The sequence below is a fragment of the Drosophila tropicalis genome, unplaced genomic scaffold (assembly GCF_018151085.1).
Source record: "Drosophila tropicalis isolate 14030-0801.00 unplaced genomic scaffold, ASM1815108v1 contig_593, whole genome shotgun sequence".
Taxonomy (NCBI): Eukaryota; Metazoa; Arthropoda; class Insecta; order Diptera; family Drosophilidae; genus Drosophila; species Drosophila tropicalis.
Window position 1 is genome coordinate 5,027,929 of NW_027173070.1, and position 16,448 is coordinate 5,044,376.

A 16,448-nucleotide genomic window follows, 5' to 3' on the forward strand; every position below is an offset into this window, starting at 1 on the left:
GTAAGGAAAGATTGCGAGAGTATAAGTTAATAACCTCATTTCAGAACGGTTTTAGCTGAGCCTCTATAGTCCAATAAATCTTTTTTGTAATTGAAGCCCAATTCGAATATATTTAATTAGCAACACCGTTGGCTTCACTTTGACTTGGTACTAGGTATATTTAAGCCTTCGACATAATGATGTATTGAGTTTTGTTGAATTTTTTATTTATTTTTTTAGTTTTGTTTTATTGGAGACATCTATTTAACGGGTCCCCAAGGATATAGCCTTGATATTCGCTTGAGAGAGCTAATTGAACGCCATTTGCTGGGACAGTAATTGATGTATGACTTAGTCCAACTGTCTCTCTAAACGCCCACTGCGCTTTTCACCCTCTCTGACTCCCACTCTCTCTTTCTCTTTCACTCTCACTCTGATGCTCTTTGTGGCATTTCTTGAGGGACCAAAAGCCAAGCTCAAATGTCCTACACAAAAAGCCAAACGAATTGAATTCTTTCTCTATTATCTGTTTCACAATGCAATTTTTTGTCCATGATTTCGAATGGCAGCAAATGCTTTTGTGGGGCAAGCGAGGAAAGGAAAGTGTGGAAAGAAAGAAGAGAAGAGTAAGCAGGAAATTTAAAACTTTTTGTCCATTAGAAAATTGCGTTCGGTTACCTGTCGTTCTTTACTCGCTCTTGTCTATATGTATATAATAGTGACCCCAAATGAAATTGGACAAAAATTGAAAGACAAATGTCAATGGGGAAATTGCCACATTTTGTGGCACTCAACAACAACAACAACAATAAACGGAACGGAAAAGAAATGAAAACTGTAAATAAAAACCCCTTGATGCACTTTGCCAGTAATTTTTTACTCCTTTTAGTATTTGCTTTATAGCTTTTTTCTATCACATAAACAAAATACATATATATATATACATTTGTTCCCCTTTTCAGTTGTAATTGGATGAATGACATAGCCATTCCGTCTCTCCACGCACTCTAATTTTAATTTAATTAAGTAAAGTGTCGTAATTAAAGCGGAAGGCAATTGTCAATGTAGTTGAATCTCAAACAGATGACTGAGAGAACTAAAACAAGGAAGAGTCTCGCCCAAATGTTAGTCTAGCTAATTAGGCAAAGAGAAAAACAATTCAAATCCAATAGAAAACTGCTTATTTAGGGGACTTTTACTCAGCTTCTAGTTTCAGTTTTACGCATCAATTTCAAAAGTCTTTAGAATGATTGTGTTTTCTCCTGTGGCTAGCAAGCTCTTATGTTGGGAGTGGGTGGCTGGTATATAGCAATACGATTTTGTATTATTATACCGTGATGAACGTCATGAAAAGTGCAATGAAAATTCAGAGTGAGCAAAACGTTTTAAGAGCCTTTTTTTCATCCTCCATTGCCATAAAAAGAAAATTTGCATAAAATGGCCGAGACAAGAAAGACACCAGCGACTTTATCAGGGGCAACTTTTTGGATTGGGTTCAAAACTGGGTGCTCGCTCAGTTGTTGGCCAACTGAAGCGATCCACCATTGTGCTTGCGTCTGTCATCATTCCAGGCATACAGACGTTCAGTTAGTCAGTCAGTCAGTTCTTCAGTATCCTTCGCTTCCACTTGGCTTGGTTTGATTCGTTTCGGTTTTCGGTTTTCAGTTTGATTTGGTTTGATTTTGTCATTCACACAAAAGAGGATATCCTCTTTGGCTATGCTTCGCTGCTCCACACACAAACACACACACACACACAAAGACACAGAGAACTGTCCTTTCCACCTGCCCACCATGATGTTGTAATTGTTAAATATTGAAAAACGCCTACTAATTAAATATTTTGTTACCCAAGGAAATTGAAAAATTCCTAAAAACAGCTATCAAATGCATCATTGACCGAATGGCACTTTAGGGAATTCCAACCTAAAACTTTAAGATTTATTTCCTCCACAAAAAAAATAAAAATAAAAATGAAAACAAAAACAAAAGTGGAGAGAGGCAAAAGGAGAATGAGAAAAACCGAAACCTCAAGGAAGAGGCAACTGTTCATGTTTTACGCCACATTTAGTGCCGAAGGGTAAAAAAGTTGTCACACGTACACACACACACACATACACCCACATACACCATGAATACAGGCATGCATATAGCGTTTTGTCAAGAACTTTGCTTGTAATAGAATTTTGAAGCATTTTACTGCTCAGCATATCCTAGTATCAAAAGAGTTGAACGAGTATGATGATTTTTCAAAACAGTATCAAAAAGGGTTGCTCTAAAGTTTATCAATATGTGCCCTTGATATGTATATCATTCCTCTCTAAAAATAAACAAATAAACTTTAAAAAATTGAAACTTTATGCCTATTATTTTATTCTATTTTATTTGTTCGCCTTTCTACAGTTCTAACTGCTCTAACCAGCCAAAGCCAACCTAACTCATAAGTATATAGAAACTAATAGTCATTTTTAGGCGATCTCTTGCAAATTGTCGATACATATAAAAAAGAAATCTTTTGTCGGTTTAACACAATTTACAATATAGTTTAAGGAGTTTAAATTACAATTCGAAGTTCAATTGTTATGGGCTGGAAAGCATAAATGATCTGAAATATCACATTGATCGCTTATTGTTGAAGTGAAAATGAATATATCAAACATCTTTGAAATATAAAGTACATAGACTGCTTCCACTGTCGCATAGTCCCTGACAAGGGAGTTCTAAAACCTATTATCATACTCTAGGGTATAGCACAGTTTTAGCAACTTTTGTAAATGTGGGTGTAATTTTTATTGTTGCTCCTTTAGTTGCTGTTGCCTCTGCTGCTTTCTCTCAGGGAAAAGAACCACAAATTGCCTTTTTCGCACATTGATTGATTTTTTGAACTTTTGTTTCCTGCTCATTTTTTTCGTTTTTGGTTGATGGTTTTTTATGAGCTTGAAATGTCTGCACTTTAACTTTTGTGTCTTTGCCGCCCCCTCATCCTACCCGCACAACCCACTCCAAACAACGCACACACAAAAGCCATCGCTTTGAACTACATAATTATTTATTTATGAGTTTTATTTCATTGACGGTATTCAAGTTGCTTTCGTCGTCGTCATTGTTGCTGTCGTTTTTTTTGTTTGCTTTTCTATTGGCGAAAATGTTAGAGGTCAGTATTTTTCTTTTTTAGTGTTTGTTTGTTTGTTTGCTTTGTTTGCTGTTGCCAGGTGGCGCCAGTGTGGAATGGGCAGGTTGTGAGAGAAATAGCCAGTGGCCTCTTCTCCACAAGTGTCCTATAAATAGAAGTATGCCGCTTATGACGTAGCAACAGTTTACAAATAGAAGAGAACATGTTACAATCAAGGATATAGATAGGCGGAAGACAGATAAAACGAAACACAAAGAAGAGCCATAAAATACGCACAAGAACCAAAAGAAAAAGAAGTAAGAACGAAATATGGAATGTTTAAGTTAAAGCATTAAATACATCTTTAGCAATTTTGTATTCAAAAAACTAATTGAAAGGAAATCCAATGTAATGTGCCGACTACTCGGCGGATACGTAATAATTTTGCTTTAGATGCTAAATTTAGTAATTTTCATGCTTTTTCTGTCTTTTAATTAACACTTATTTCATATTCATAAGTGAATGTGAATAGAGAATAGAGAAATTATCACTTTCCATTGAATATATACATAAACATGAACATGAATGGCATTTACAAAAGTGAATTAAATATGAATTGAAATAGTTACAAATTTATTAATTTTTTCAGTTGTAATTCATAATTAAATGCTTTACACAGTTAACATGCTTTTTACCATTTGAATATAAAAAGTAATAACTTAATCCGGAGTTGTTTGTAGTTTTATTATACCTTCAACCGAGTCTTGAAATTTCCTCACAAATTTCGGTAAAACTGACACAAAAAGCTTTAGTGGAAAAATAGAAATCATGATTGAAATCTTTTTATTGATTTAAGTGCAAAATGATATCTAATTTTAGAACAAATTGACCATTACAGAGAACCTTTTTTATAGAAAATTGAATGTTTCTCTTGGTAGGTGGAAATATTCATGCATTAAACAATAAACAATCGCTTACGCTGTTTATGGCTTTCACCTTGATGCAACCGCAATTGCACAGGAGGGCAGCAAATCGTTTTACATGCGCACGAAATGTGGCAGGGAAGAGAATGAAATGGGAATGGGTGGTAACCCTATAAATAGTGCTTAATGCATGCATAATGCATAGACATGGCGACCCTGCACTACTTACTGTGGCTATAATCCATCCGTCAAGCGGGAAACTGGCGAGAGGGGCTAAGGGAAAGGAGGATTGGGAGCTGGGAGCTGCTTATACAACTGGCCACTGCGATTTTAATTATAGTTACCAAGTCCAGATGCAAAGAAATGAGAGAACCTGTGCCAGAACCTGACTGACATTTATGTTTGTTGCAAGTTTTTTTTCGCATTGTGAGTGTCATGTCAGAGAAAATGTCCGAGAAATGTTGCTAATGAATATGTCAGAAGACAAGTCGCACAAAGCAAAAGATAGAGAGCAGAAGAGTGAGAGAAAATTCTTATTTAAAGTCGAGTTGAAAGCAAATTTTTTTCAGTTCAAAAGCCATCAAAAGCAGGCACAGAACTCTTCATTCCTCCACCCATTGCCACCCTCATTGTTTACAGAAAATTGTGTTAAATGTGCGAAATAACCACAAACAATTTTGGCCTGAAGAAACCTTTACCTGTAATAATTTGGCTTCTTTTCGTATTTTCTTTTTCTTGGTTTTTTTTTTTTTTTTGTTGTTGTATGTAATGAGAGCAGAGCAAAGCGAAGGCGAAAAAAAAAACCCTTTATCCCCACAGGGATAAAATTTTCGTGGTCCCTAATTGAACATTTTCACTCATCTTACCAAGTATAAACTTTTCCTTCTCGTTCGTCTCGCTTCCAAATGATTTCAAGTGCGTTTACGCAGAAAAGAAAATAACCCAAAAATATTTGCCATATAACACTAAAATCGTTGCCGGCTAATGAGCTGCTCGGTGAATGAAAGTGAGTGGAAGTTTTTATGTTTAGGCCATCACATTTGACCTTTAACGAAAGGATTTCGAAATTTTAGGTAGGCTTATACATAAAATGAACTTGTTCGACGGGAACATTTGTCACCAGTCCCTATTTCCCTTCTAATAATTTTCTTGCCCAGGCTAATTTCAATCTGTTAACGAGTGTCAAAAACAAATTGCCAACTCGCTCCAGCCTTTTCACCCTCTTTAGCATTTTCTCGCATTTCCTCGCATTTTACTTCAACATTTTCACCATTTCCTTCCTACGTGTGGGCCATTAAAATCTTCTTAGCATTTGGACAGGCAATTAAATGCTTTCGCCACATAAAATTGTTCTAAGTATTTAAGGCCTCATAAATCTTGATCCTCCAAAACATGGGGCAAACATATTAAAATATTTTGTAAGTAAGTAAGAGCGAAAGGAAACAAAACGAAAAGGCAAAAAAAATAAGAAAATGCCATCAAAGAGGTAAATATAAAAAACAAAACCAAAAAAAAATCTTGCCAAAAGCCTTTAAGTCTGAAAGTTTTCTTTTAAGAAATCGAGTCACTATGAATATTAAATGCTCTATATAAAATATTTACAAAAAAAAATTGATTTATTATCCATTTGTTGTGGCTATTTAAAGAGGAAATTGAACACTCATTGATTGTTTAATGATTTTTGAGAGAGAGAAAGAAAACAATTTGTGATTTGTCTTCCCTGTTTGAAAAGTAACTAATATTACTAACTAAATTTCAATTGATTCCACCACAATCACTATCAATAGGTTTAAATGGCGAAAATCACTCAAGTTTGTGGATTGTTCTTCAATAAACCTCTATTAAGAGCGACTTCTACAGAGGGAGAGTTGTGGCTTCAACAAGTGACTATTTTTATAAAGTAAACAAATGATAATAATTCGTACAGCCAAGTGAGGCACCTCAGGCTTTTTCCTATACCTTGAGCAATATAATAACTATTGGTTAGAGTAGTGGAGGCCTGCCGTGACACACTAAAAACCGTGGGTATAGTACTTTTGGGAGGACAACTGAAGGTTGGAGGAGGTTGAGGCCTACGTGGCAAATATAAAAGCATCAGACACGGCCACTTGCGCACGTCGTGGGCAGGCAACTCAAAGTAGGGGACATGGCAGCGGCAGAGGCTCAGTGAACTGGGCTTATGAAAAATTTAAAACATTTACGCCACATTAAATGCAAAAACGGGGCAAAAGAACGAAAAATAACAAAAGCAAAAAAGGGAAATATGATTTTGTTAGCAGAACACACGTGGCTTCCGTCATCGTCAGACTGAATGGGTCCTTGGGGGATCCTGGCAATGGGTAAAAACAAAAGAAAAGGACTAAACCAATTTACACTCCAACACCAAGGAAATTATTTTCCGTTTTTCTTTATTTTTTTTTTTGTCTCCTTCTCCTTTCTCGCTCTCTCGCGTAAACAGTTTTTTTCCTTTCGTTTACTATTTCATATGAACAATGTTATATATCCAAAGCATTTCCATGACCATTTGAGGACCATTTTGCTTAGTCATTTTAACGCGCATTGTTAGCTGATAACGTCCAGCGGGATGGAAGCCAGGCAACATGGCATAGGATCCCTCATTCTTTAGAAAATACACCTTAGGCTTGATGGGACAAGAGAAGAAACTGCCATTGACCACTAATTGACGGTAGATAGTGCCGAAAACTTTGTGCATTACAGGATTATTGAGAAATTGACAACCATTAAGATTTTCAATTTTATACAAAACCCTCTGGGTCTTTAGCACTCTCACATGAATGTCTATGGTAAAGGCTGGTGCCGTCTTGGCCACACGAAATGTATACAAAATTCGAGAATCGGGCACTTTATGAAAATATGTTACATAATCGTGGTCACAATTAGTTTGCAGTGTTTCCAAAATGAATTTATATCTTCCCTTGATGAAAACATCTTGAGGCTAGAAACAGAATATAAGAAACTTGCTTTACATTTGTAATGAGTAAGCTATTATGTAATTTACCTCAGGTTTCTGAGCTCCCCATGAGTTCTTAACGAAGATCGTTTCGAGCAGAATTAACCAAAGTATATAGCGGCTAATCATAATGATGGAAATAAACTAAGCCCAATTTATCGCTTGTACCAGGCATTTTGTTCGTATGGAAAATGGGTTTTAATGTGAACTTAATTGTCATCTGAATTGAGTCATTTTCCAAATGAACACATGCGGAACACAGATCAATTGATTGTAAAAAAAAAAAAAAAAAAGTGAAATCAACTAAATAAAGTATCATTTAGAATATAATAGTGACATTTGCACTATAAAATAATGCCATTTTTCATACATATCGAGGTCATATCCATTGAAAAATTAGTTCGGATCTATATTTTCTATGAGTGATAGGGACATTAGGAACATTTAATTTGAAAAATATATTATACTTAAAAGCATCTAATAATAATCAATGATAACAACATGTTCACCTCTCCAGTGTATTTATTTTAAATTGTCATTCCAACAATAATTTAAAAGTGCCTGACAATGAACAATTATATACCTACATTTACATATATTTTTATGTCTTTATTGCCTCATTTTAATTGTCATTTCAACAATAACTTTAATGTTAAACCAATCAACCAATCATTTGGGTTATATGTACTTATACTATAAAAGAGGGCAACTTCAAAAGAAACACAAACCTCTTATCGCACTTTGAAATAACATAATAATAAAATGAAAATTTCTGAATAACTATTGTTCACAAACTCATTGAACCACCTTCGCAATAGTTTGATGTTTGTAGGATAGCATAAGGATAAACACAAAGTGTCAATTCATATTTAATAAGATGCATCAATGCCAAATGCCACGAAAGGCTCTTCTCTCGCTCGACATGAAAAATGGAGTAAATTTAAGGAAAATTGTTTCACACTTGAATGAAAACCTTTCATCAAGCATTAACCTAAAATATTTACCAAGCTTAAAGCATATTCTTGTCATTGAAATTGAGACTTAATTTGACAATGAAATGCACTTAACAATCTTGGATTTAAATCGTGCAATCGGTAATGAAATGCTTATCGTTGATTATTATACACTTAAATGCATTGCAATACAATTTAAATATATACATATATCGGCTCATCATCAATTTTCAATCAGTGAAATTGTATGAGCCTCTAAACCCATATCGAAAGTATGTGGAAATTGTAAGAGGATTTTGAAAAATGAATTTCACATTCAAATGTCAGTTCAGTGACACGTGAAACCCAAAGAATATTACTGCAAATTGTTCACTAAAGTGCCATCAATGTCAAAAAAACAAAACTCTAACAACAAATGGATAAAAGTGAGAATAGAATAGAAAAGGATATGCGGGAAAAAAGAGGTGGAAAATTTTATTTGCGCGGCTTGAGTGGATTTTCGTTTTCATTTTAAATTTCAAACGAAAGCCTGCGTGAAGAGAAATAAACTGCTGACGATTTATCGAGAATCAGATAATTTTAATTTTATGCGATTTTAATGGGTTTTTGAGTAATAATCATCAGTATCATCATATTGGGAAATTTGAATGCCAAGCAGAAGAAATAAAACCATTTGGCCCAGCCAGTCAGTCATTAAATTTGTATGAACCGATTATGAGTTTTCTGCGCATATTTTTTTTATGGTTGACTCTCGCTACGGTCATCATTTTGGCCAAAGATATGGTAAACTACAAAAATTTATTTTGCATTAAAACTTGCTATAAATTGCATTCTCTTATTTTTTATTTAGATAAAAACCCGTAGGAGAAAGACAACTTTGCTATCCATTGACACACACTGTGATGGGGAGTATGTGCGAAATTTTAAATTGGCCGGAGAAGAGGCTGGAAAAATTTTCAGTTTTAATTTAACAACTATAGCAAAAAGCTTTCGTATCGACATACGAATCCAAGCCACGGATCGATCTGTAAATGGATTCTTTTATAAATTGGAAAACCTGGATGGTTGTAGATATTTGAATAATCGTGAAACGAATCAACTATTTACCCGTTTCTACAATGAGATGATTGTGAATAACACACATTACAAGTGCCCTTGTAAGCCGGGTATATATTATTTGCGGAATCATGTCACTGCCAATGTTGTGCCCGACTTTCATCCATTCGGTAGCTATCAATTAATGTCAACGATTCGTATAAACAATTTGCAGACAACTGCAATGCAAATCGTATGGAAATATCGTGTTGAACGTGTTTGAATAATATCATCTGGATAATGCAATTTTATTGAATCGTTTATTGATTATTTCTACAAATAATTGCTCTGCGTTATTCACTTATTGGCATTTTTTGTTCATAGGAAAATGTTATTTCCATTTCCAGCTATTTCTTTTACTAATATCATTGTATTCAATAAATATATAATGTTTTTAGGCGGTTTAATGCATTAGACAAGTAATATCATTTGACTATTTAGTTATATTTGTTTTCGATTAATCGCAATTAATAATCGCTTAGCTTTAATTAATCAAATAGCGAATTAGTCGATTTTCCTTTTTGCATTGAGTTAGAAAATCGGGTTTAAATATCGATTAGGTTAAAGTCGCCTTAATATTTAAAAATTCATGAAAAGGGGGATAAAATCAAAGGTAAAATTTGTGAGGTATTAACTGAAGTAACGTTTCCTATTATCAAGCTTAAAGTTCACTTTGCATTCTACCACTGACCATCGAAACATTTTTGGAAGATTTTATACATGACGTCTTAAAGTCTATTGTAACAAGAAGCTTTGATTTTGATCAACGGCAATTTAGCCAATGCACTTAATTAGTCTGCAAGACACATATTAGCCCATTAAAGCACTCTCTTCCCTCTATGGTTAGATGAAGAGACCGCACCTCGACAATTAAAAATACCTTGTGGGATACTATGTCCAGCCACTGCCCATCTATTCATCAGGATAATCCAAGAACTAATGCTAACCAAGTCCCAAATCCCCCTATTTAAGACTGGGTTAATTGCTATTTTCATTTCGGTTGAAGAGCATTCAATTTTCGTCTCACATATGTATGTATGTGTGTCAAATTTTTAATTAACCCGCAGAAAGAGCAAAAACAAACAAAGAGAATATAATCCTTTTGAAACAATCAACCAATTTGCTGTCGCTTCAATGGACATGTACAATATGTCAAACCTTCATTTCAAATTTCTCATTTTCTATTTTCAGTTGTTGTTTTTTTTTTTTTTTTTGTTTTTTGTTGCTTCTGTTCATATTTCCTTAGTCAAGATTGGCTAACGAGTTTTTAACCTTATCTCCTTGGACCTTTTGTGTGGATTAATTATTCAAGCAACCAAAAGGACCTCTTGTATACCCTTCAACAGACCCACATGGCTCGTACTACGCCCTTTCCGAACCCACTGCCCCCTTAACTTAACCATTGTTGAAACCATATGTCAAGTGAAAATCGATTAATCGATTTGTTGGCAAAAGCCAAAGCCAACCGTCTCCGTTTCCATAAATTATGCAATGCCAAAGTAAGTAGTTGGCAACGCAATTAAAATTTTCGATATACCCTTTTGATCAGCAGTAATGGTATATGCATTTCAAAGAATGCAGCAAAAAAGACACTTCATTTCAGTCATTTAATTGTTTCTTTTGATTTTATAATCATTAAACTTTAAAGTTTTTACATGATTACCTTTGTAGATAAATTCGCAACTAATCAAATTTTAAATAAATATGTAGTTATTTTATTGCATGTATACGATATAATCTAATCGAAGATATTGATTCACATTTTTCATAAAATATGAAATATTTACAAAAGATTATTAATAATTGCAATTGGCTTGGTTGTCTAAGGCAATATTCAAAAATGTTCTAACTGAGATAAGTGTTTTAAATATTTCCTTTTTACAAATTATTTATATAGGAAACATGACAAAGAATGATGTTAAAAAAGTTGGTTCCCCTGTGAGATACATTCGCTATATATACTGGTTTTAAGTACTTGCCGCTGAAGGGCATTTAAAACTTGATTATGGCCAAAGTTGGTAGTGGTCTCGCTTAGCTTTTTATTTCTAGTTTTCCCACTAATTGCAATTAAAAACGGCTGAGCCTGGGCCGGAGTAATAGGATAAAGCTTTGCACCAGCTGTGTGGGCACTTTGGCGAATATATAGAGTATGGGATATATGACAGATTGCACTTAACTTACCTTTCGCCATCATCGTTAAATGAGAAATCGCCCAAGAGTAGATCACGAAAGCGATAACGTGGCTGAATGATGCGTGACATGTTGTTGGTTGTCGTCTGAGCTGAGCTGATGTTGTTATCGTTATCGTTGTTGCTGCTAATGTTGCTGCTGTTGGTGCTGGATGTTGTCGTCGTCGTTGTCGTTATTGTTGGCACTCTCAATGTCGTTCTGTTGGTGGTATTGATGTTGCTGTTGGTGTTGATGGTAATGTTGCTTGTGGTATTATTGATGATTTGGTCGTAGGCCGTTTCCGTTTCAGCACTTGCTTGAAAATCACTAAAGTCTGTCACATTAATTAAACACTCATTGGCAGTTATATCAACTGCTTGAACATCTTGTGTCCGCCGTCGTCGTCCTTCCACTGACTTTGCCACTCTAACCGCTGCCAACTCATCATCATGCTGGGCACTTGTCCCCGTCAGCAAATAACCGCCACTGGCCCGATTGGGCCGTGGCGAACGTAGACGTGTCCACAGATTGGCGAATGTCCTTCTAAAAGCCTAATGCGTCGCCTCCTTTGTTAAACGTTCCTCTTGCCCAATACTCTTCGTCTTGCAATCAATTATTCTACACAGTTCCTTATAATTATATCATTAACATAAACAAGAAGGATCATCACGCTGCAATAAAAGGAAATTTAAATAAGTTTAGATGAATGACTTTGGGGAAATGTTTTTTAATTAGTTTCATTTTTTCTCTATATTTATTCTGTTTAGCTTTAAGTCCTTACTGCATTCCATTAAAAAAAAGGGCGGCAACTAAACAGTTTACTTGTGTGTTTTCTTTTTCTTTTCCAATCAAAATGTAGTGGGAAAAACATCGTCTGTCTTTCTATAGGTAAACAAACTGGCGAGAAAACCAGGTTGAATCAACAGAAAAGTTAACCGAAACAGAAGCGCTCATAACACAGACACACATAGACACGTGAAGTGGTGGCAGCATGTGAAGTGACAAGTGGAGGCTGCCAAAGCTGGCTAGGAGATGAATAGTCCTGGACTTGGGGTAGGCTTCATGTGAAATGCCTGTATTTCACATTGCTGCTGTGTGTCTACCTGCTCGTTAGCTTATTATTTACAGTCACAGAGAAAGAGAGAGAGAGAGAAAGAGAGAGAAAAGAGGCGGTAAAATCAAATCATCTCACTGGCAACAAATTTCTGCCACTTCAAGATGGCTGTGCCACTTGTTGGTGCTGTCTGTGAAAAATTTCACGCAATTATTGCCAGAAACCGACCGAAATGCGAACTCTAAGGACCCAGGTGCAAAATCCTCCAACGTTAAATAAATTCCATTTCGAAGTTGCTGCTGCTTTCTCTGTCTCACTCTTCCTTTCTCTTTCTCTCTGAGACTCTCTTTTTCTTTCTTTTGCACACACAAAAACATTAATTAGATTTTAGCTGGTCCACCTAACATTTGCTTTAACATATTTATACACACACAAACACACTCATTCACTTTGTATATAATTTTATTTTAAATTTATAAAAGTGTTTTTAATTAGTTCCAGCAAATTGGTTAGACATGCCTGCCTGCCTGGCTGCAGGAGGAGGTAGGCCTCCTCGTCCTTCATTCTCCCTCCATCTTCATCTTTATCTTTATAATTAGGAACGGCTGGCAAATTAGTTTTTCAATTAGATTTATAGTATTTTTTTTTTGTGTTTCCACGCTATTTGTCTAGCTAGTTGTAGGGGAGCGGCTGAGAACCTTGAAATTTGAGAATCATGCCCACACAAGCGATAAATAAAGTTCCCAAAGCCTAAAAGTAGACAACACAAAATCTATGTGTACCGTGATAATGAATGAATGTGCAATGAAATCAAATTAGAAAATTGGTTAGTTCTAGTAAATTAAAATCAATATGATATGATTTGCCTTAGCCATGGCTAAGTATTGAACTATTTTGGGAATAACTGTTGTCATTTTAACTCAAAAGACAATTATCCGATATGAAACAGATTTATCATAGACCATAAGTGTCCAAATTCGGGTGAAAAGTTTGGAAATATATATGCCTAGAATATACGATCACACAAGTTGGCAGAATATAGACATATCTATTTCTAAAGCAAATCAAATTCACGCCTAAAAGTATGCAATGGCCTAATGATAAAAGTTCAAAATGAATTTTTCTACATAAGTTTCCAAATGACCTAAGAAATATTTCAACTGGACGATACCCGTTTTAAGCCTTTATTTAAGCCTGGCCGAAAAAAAAATATCCCCAAGCAGAGGCAGACAGCCCAAACACACACACACACACACACACGCATCCACACAAAATGAACAAAAGCAATAACGAAACACATTTAAATATAATTTTGAGGCTTATCAACAAGATTAGCAAACAAAAATAAAAAGGAAATGAATTCAAAGCTATGAGAAAGGGAATCCCCGCGAGAAAGAGAGAGACGGATAGAGATCGAAAGAGAAAAGAAGAAAAAGAGAGAGAGAGAAGGAGATCTCCTTAATATTTATAAAGCGCTTAAGCAAACTTTTTATTTCATGAAATGTTAATTTTAATTAAGCGACAACAACAGCAACAACAACAATGACAACAGAAAAATGGCAACAATGATAAAACAATAAAGTCACAGTGGAATGATTATGTGATAAGGGCCGAGCAGGAAATGCGAATTTGTTCTTCTGGCTGCTGCTGCTGCTTGTTGGTTGTTGTTGTTGGCTGCCTGCATGAAAAGCAGGTCAAGTTTTTTTTATAAAATATTCCAAGTGCCTAACCAAAATACAAAAAAAAAAGAAGAAACAAAACAACAACAGAAAAAATAAAGAATACATAACAAGGACAGAAACGGGAGCTAACGCCGCGTATAAAGCGCAAGAGGTAAAACTTCTGCGAGAGGGGAAGAAAACGAATGTTATCAGAATGTTGATGGATATCTACGAAGTGGTGTCAACTTTTTAATCCACCCTCGAAGATGTGACTGTGAATTGTTTAGTTGACACGCTGACTAGGTAGGGGAGGGAATGAAGACGAGGGTTGAGTAAGAACTTACGACCACTTCTTGTGGGACATTTGAGAGACAAAGAATAATAAAGAAAGTGCCAGGCAAAGAAAAACAAAAGTTCGTTCCTCCACAGTCCTCCCCATCCTTTCAGGCACCTCACGCATCTAACCTGTCTCGCTACCTTTTCTTCCCTCCTCTCTAGGGCAATTATTGTTGATGAATATAAACCAAAAATATGAGTCCTCCTGCTTTGCCTGCCTTTCCTACTTCTGTAGGCACGCGAAATGAAACTTTTCTTCATTAAAATTACAAAAAAAATAACAAAAAACAGCCAAGAAGAAGAGAGGAGTAGTAAAAGGTCTAGTCAAATAATGAATAGATGAATTGGTTTGGGTTATGCGAATGGATAGCTACAGTTCCTTGTCTGCTCCTCCTGTCTGCTCCCTGCATGAAAAACAATAATTTGTTATCTCTAGACCCCGTTCGTCCCTGAAACTGGACTGGACTAAGTGACCTAACCAGTCTAACCTAATCATCCGTTTACGTCCAAGTCTATAAATCACAAATATGCGTAGGCTAAAAACCATTTCTTCGTGTTTTGTGTGCGTGTGTGTGTGTGTGTGGTGGTGGTGGTTTTTGCGATATGTATGTGTGTGTGTGTGGTGTGCAAAAACATAATTAAGGCATTATGTTCTCTACCGATATGGGCTACATTGTATCGAGGGGAAAGAGAAGATGTCCCATTATAATTATGCTATTTGCTTCTCGCAAAAATAAAAAAAAACAAAAAGGTAGAGAGAACGAAATTAAAAAAAAAAAAAAAAAGCAATTTCCATTTTATGTTTAACATTTCGCAACATAAATAATGATTAGAAATTAAATATTGTATTTATTTCATTTTGGTTCGTTCAATTTGTGGTCTCTCAACCGCAAACCCAAAAATGTTGAAGATTTTCATTTTAATTTTCGTAAATTGAGCATACAAATAATAAATCAAAGTCATTTTTCACCTCTAAACACACTTTATGACACTCTAACGGAAATGAAAGATGTTTTGTTATTATAAATTAGAGAGAAAGACAGACAGTGAGAGAGAAAGAACGAGAGAAAGAGAGAGAGAGAGAGAGATAGATAGATTTTCAATTGGAAAATGTTTTGGAATTTGTTCAGGTTTCCATCTAAAAAAAATATAATTTCTATTCACTTGTTTTCTATTTATAAATTAGTTAGCCTTTTACTAATCTAGTTTGGGCATGGAGAGATTTAGGATGTATTTTTGGAGACAATCCGATCATTCAATCTAGATTTTAGTCTTATTGTCAGATATTATCAGGAGAAGACTCACTAGTTGGGAGTATGAAAAAAGTCAAATATGATTCGAAATACTGACATTTCATATAAAATAATTATCTTACTTCTTTTTAAATATAACTTTCATTGTGTCAAAGTACAATTCTTCTTAAAAAACAATTTTGTTTCTAATTTTATATTGCTGTAGGCTTTGAGCAAAGAAGTATGTTAATTAACTTTAAATGGAGACAGTAGAATGTTTCATTAATACAAATTTTAATGTCTTGCAATTTTATCACAAGTCTTTTTCTAATGAAATATAATGATATTCAGGTCTTTCCAATTGTATGTAACAGGCAGATTTCTTGCTGTCTGTCTATAAGGGCTAGAGACACCAAATAGTTTTAAGAATCGTGCAGCTTGTACCCAGTTCAGACCCTTAATAAACACGATTTTCTGCTCCAATTTTGACTTTTCTCATTTAAGCTTGATACACTTATATATGCTTTCAACTTATACTTGTTCATCAAATTTTATGAAAATCGTAGTAGTAAAAACCAAATTATGCGAATAATCGTCTTCATACTGTGGGCCAAAACGGAGGTGATGATCGATAGAGCCACTATAGTATTCATCAGTAGTATTTGAAATGAATTTTATATCAATTTGAAATAGTTATTTCACATGGTGCATAGACGATTTAATTAATTTTTTTGTCTAAACGAAATCTACGCGGCTACTAAATTACTTTTATTAAAATTAGTTTAAATTAAACCATTTCTTTCATTTATTTTTCGTGTTTTTTAAACACATTAATAACACGAATATCCCAAAGTTATTGGCAATTTGGAAGTTCTTGCATAATTTTTGGGTTATTTCATATATAAGGCATCTGTTAATGCTTCATGACATGGTTACACAAATGGCTAAAAGTTATGTTATTTCG

The 16,448-nt window shown here is 34.8% G+C and overlaps 2 protein-coding genes across 4 annotated transcripts in view; both read right to left on the minus strand.

Moving 5' to 3' along the window:
* SLO2 (slowpoke 2) overlaps positions 1–16,448 on the minus strand; it is a 98,705-nt gene that overhangs the window by 81,527 nt on the left and 730 nt on the right. For all 3 annotated transcript variants that reach the window (XM_068288422.1, XM_068288428.1, XM_068288431.1), the window contains exon 2: positions 11,214–11,872. In XM_068288422.1, coding sequence (XP_068144523.1) covers positions 11,214–11,293 — 80 coding nt within the window. In that variant the 5' untranslated portion in view covers positions 11,294–11,872. The remainder of the gene's footprint in view (positions 1–11,213; positions 11,873–16,448) is intronic.
* On the minus strand, positions 6,490–7,113 carry LOC137577707 (uncharacterized). The gene is made up of 2 exons (XM_068291238.1): positions 7,033–7,113; positions 6,490–6,969 (listed from the first exon to the last, which is right to left on the minus strand). Exons 1-2 carry the CDS (start codon positions 7,111–7,113, stop codon positions 6,490–6,492), a joined length of 561 nt encoding a protein of 186 aa, XP_068147339.1.

What these genes read in the sequence shown, in the direction of transcription:
- LOC137577707 (XM_068291238.1), bottom strand. Translation starts at nt 7,113, where the DNA reads ATGATTAGCCGCTATATACTTTGGTTAATTCTGCTCGAAACGATCTTC. An exon ending in GGGGAGCTCAGAAACCTGAG is followed by an intron (nt 6,970 to 7,032) that starts GTAAATTACATA and finishes TTCTGTTTCTAG; the next exon opens with CCTCAAGATGTTTTCATCAA.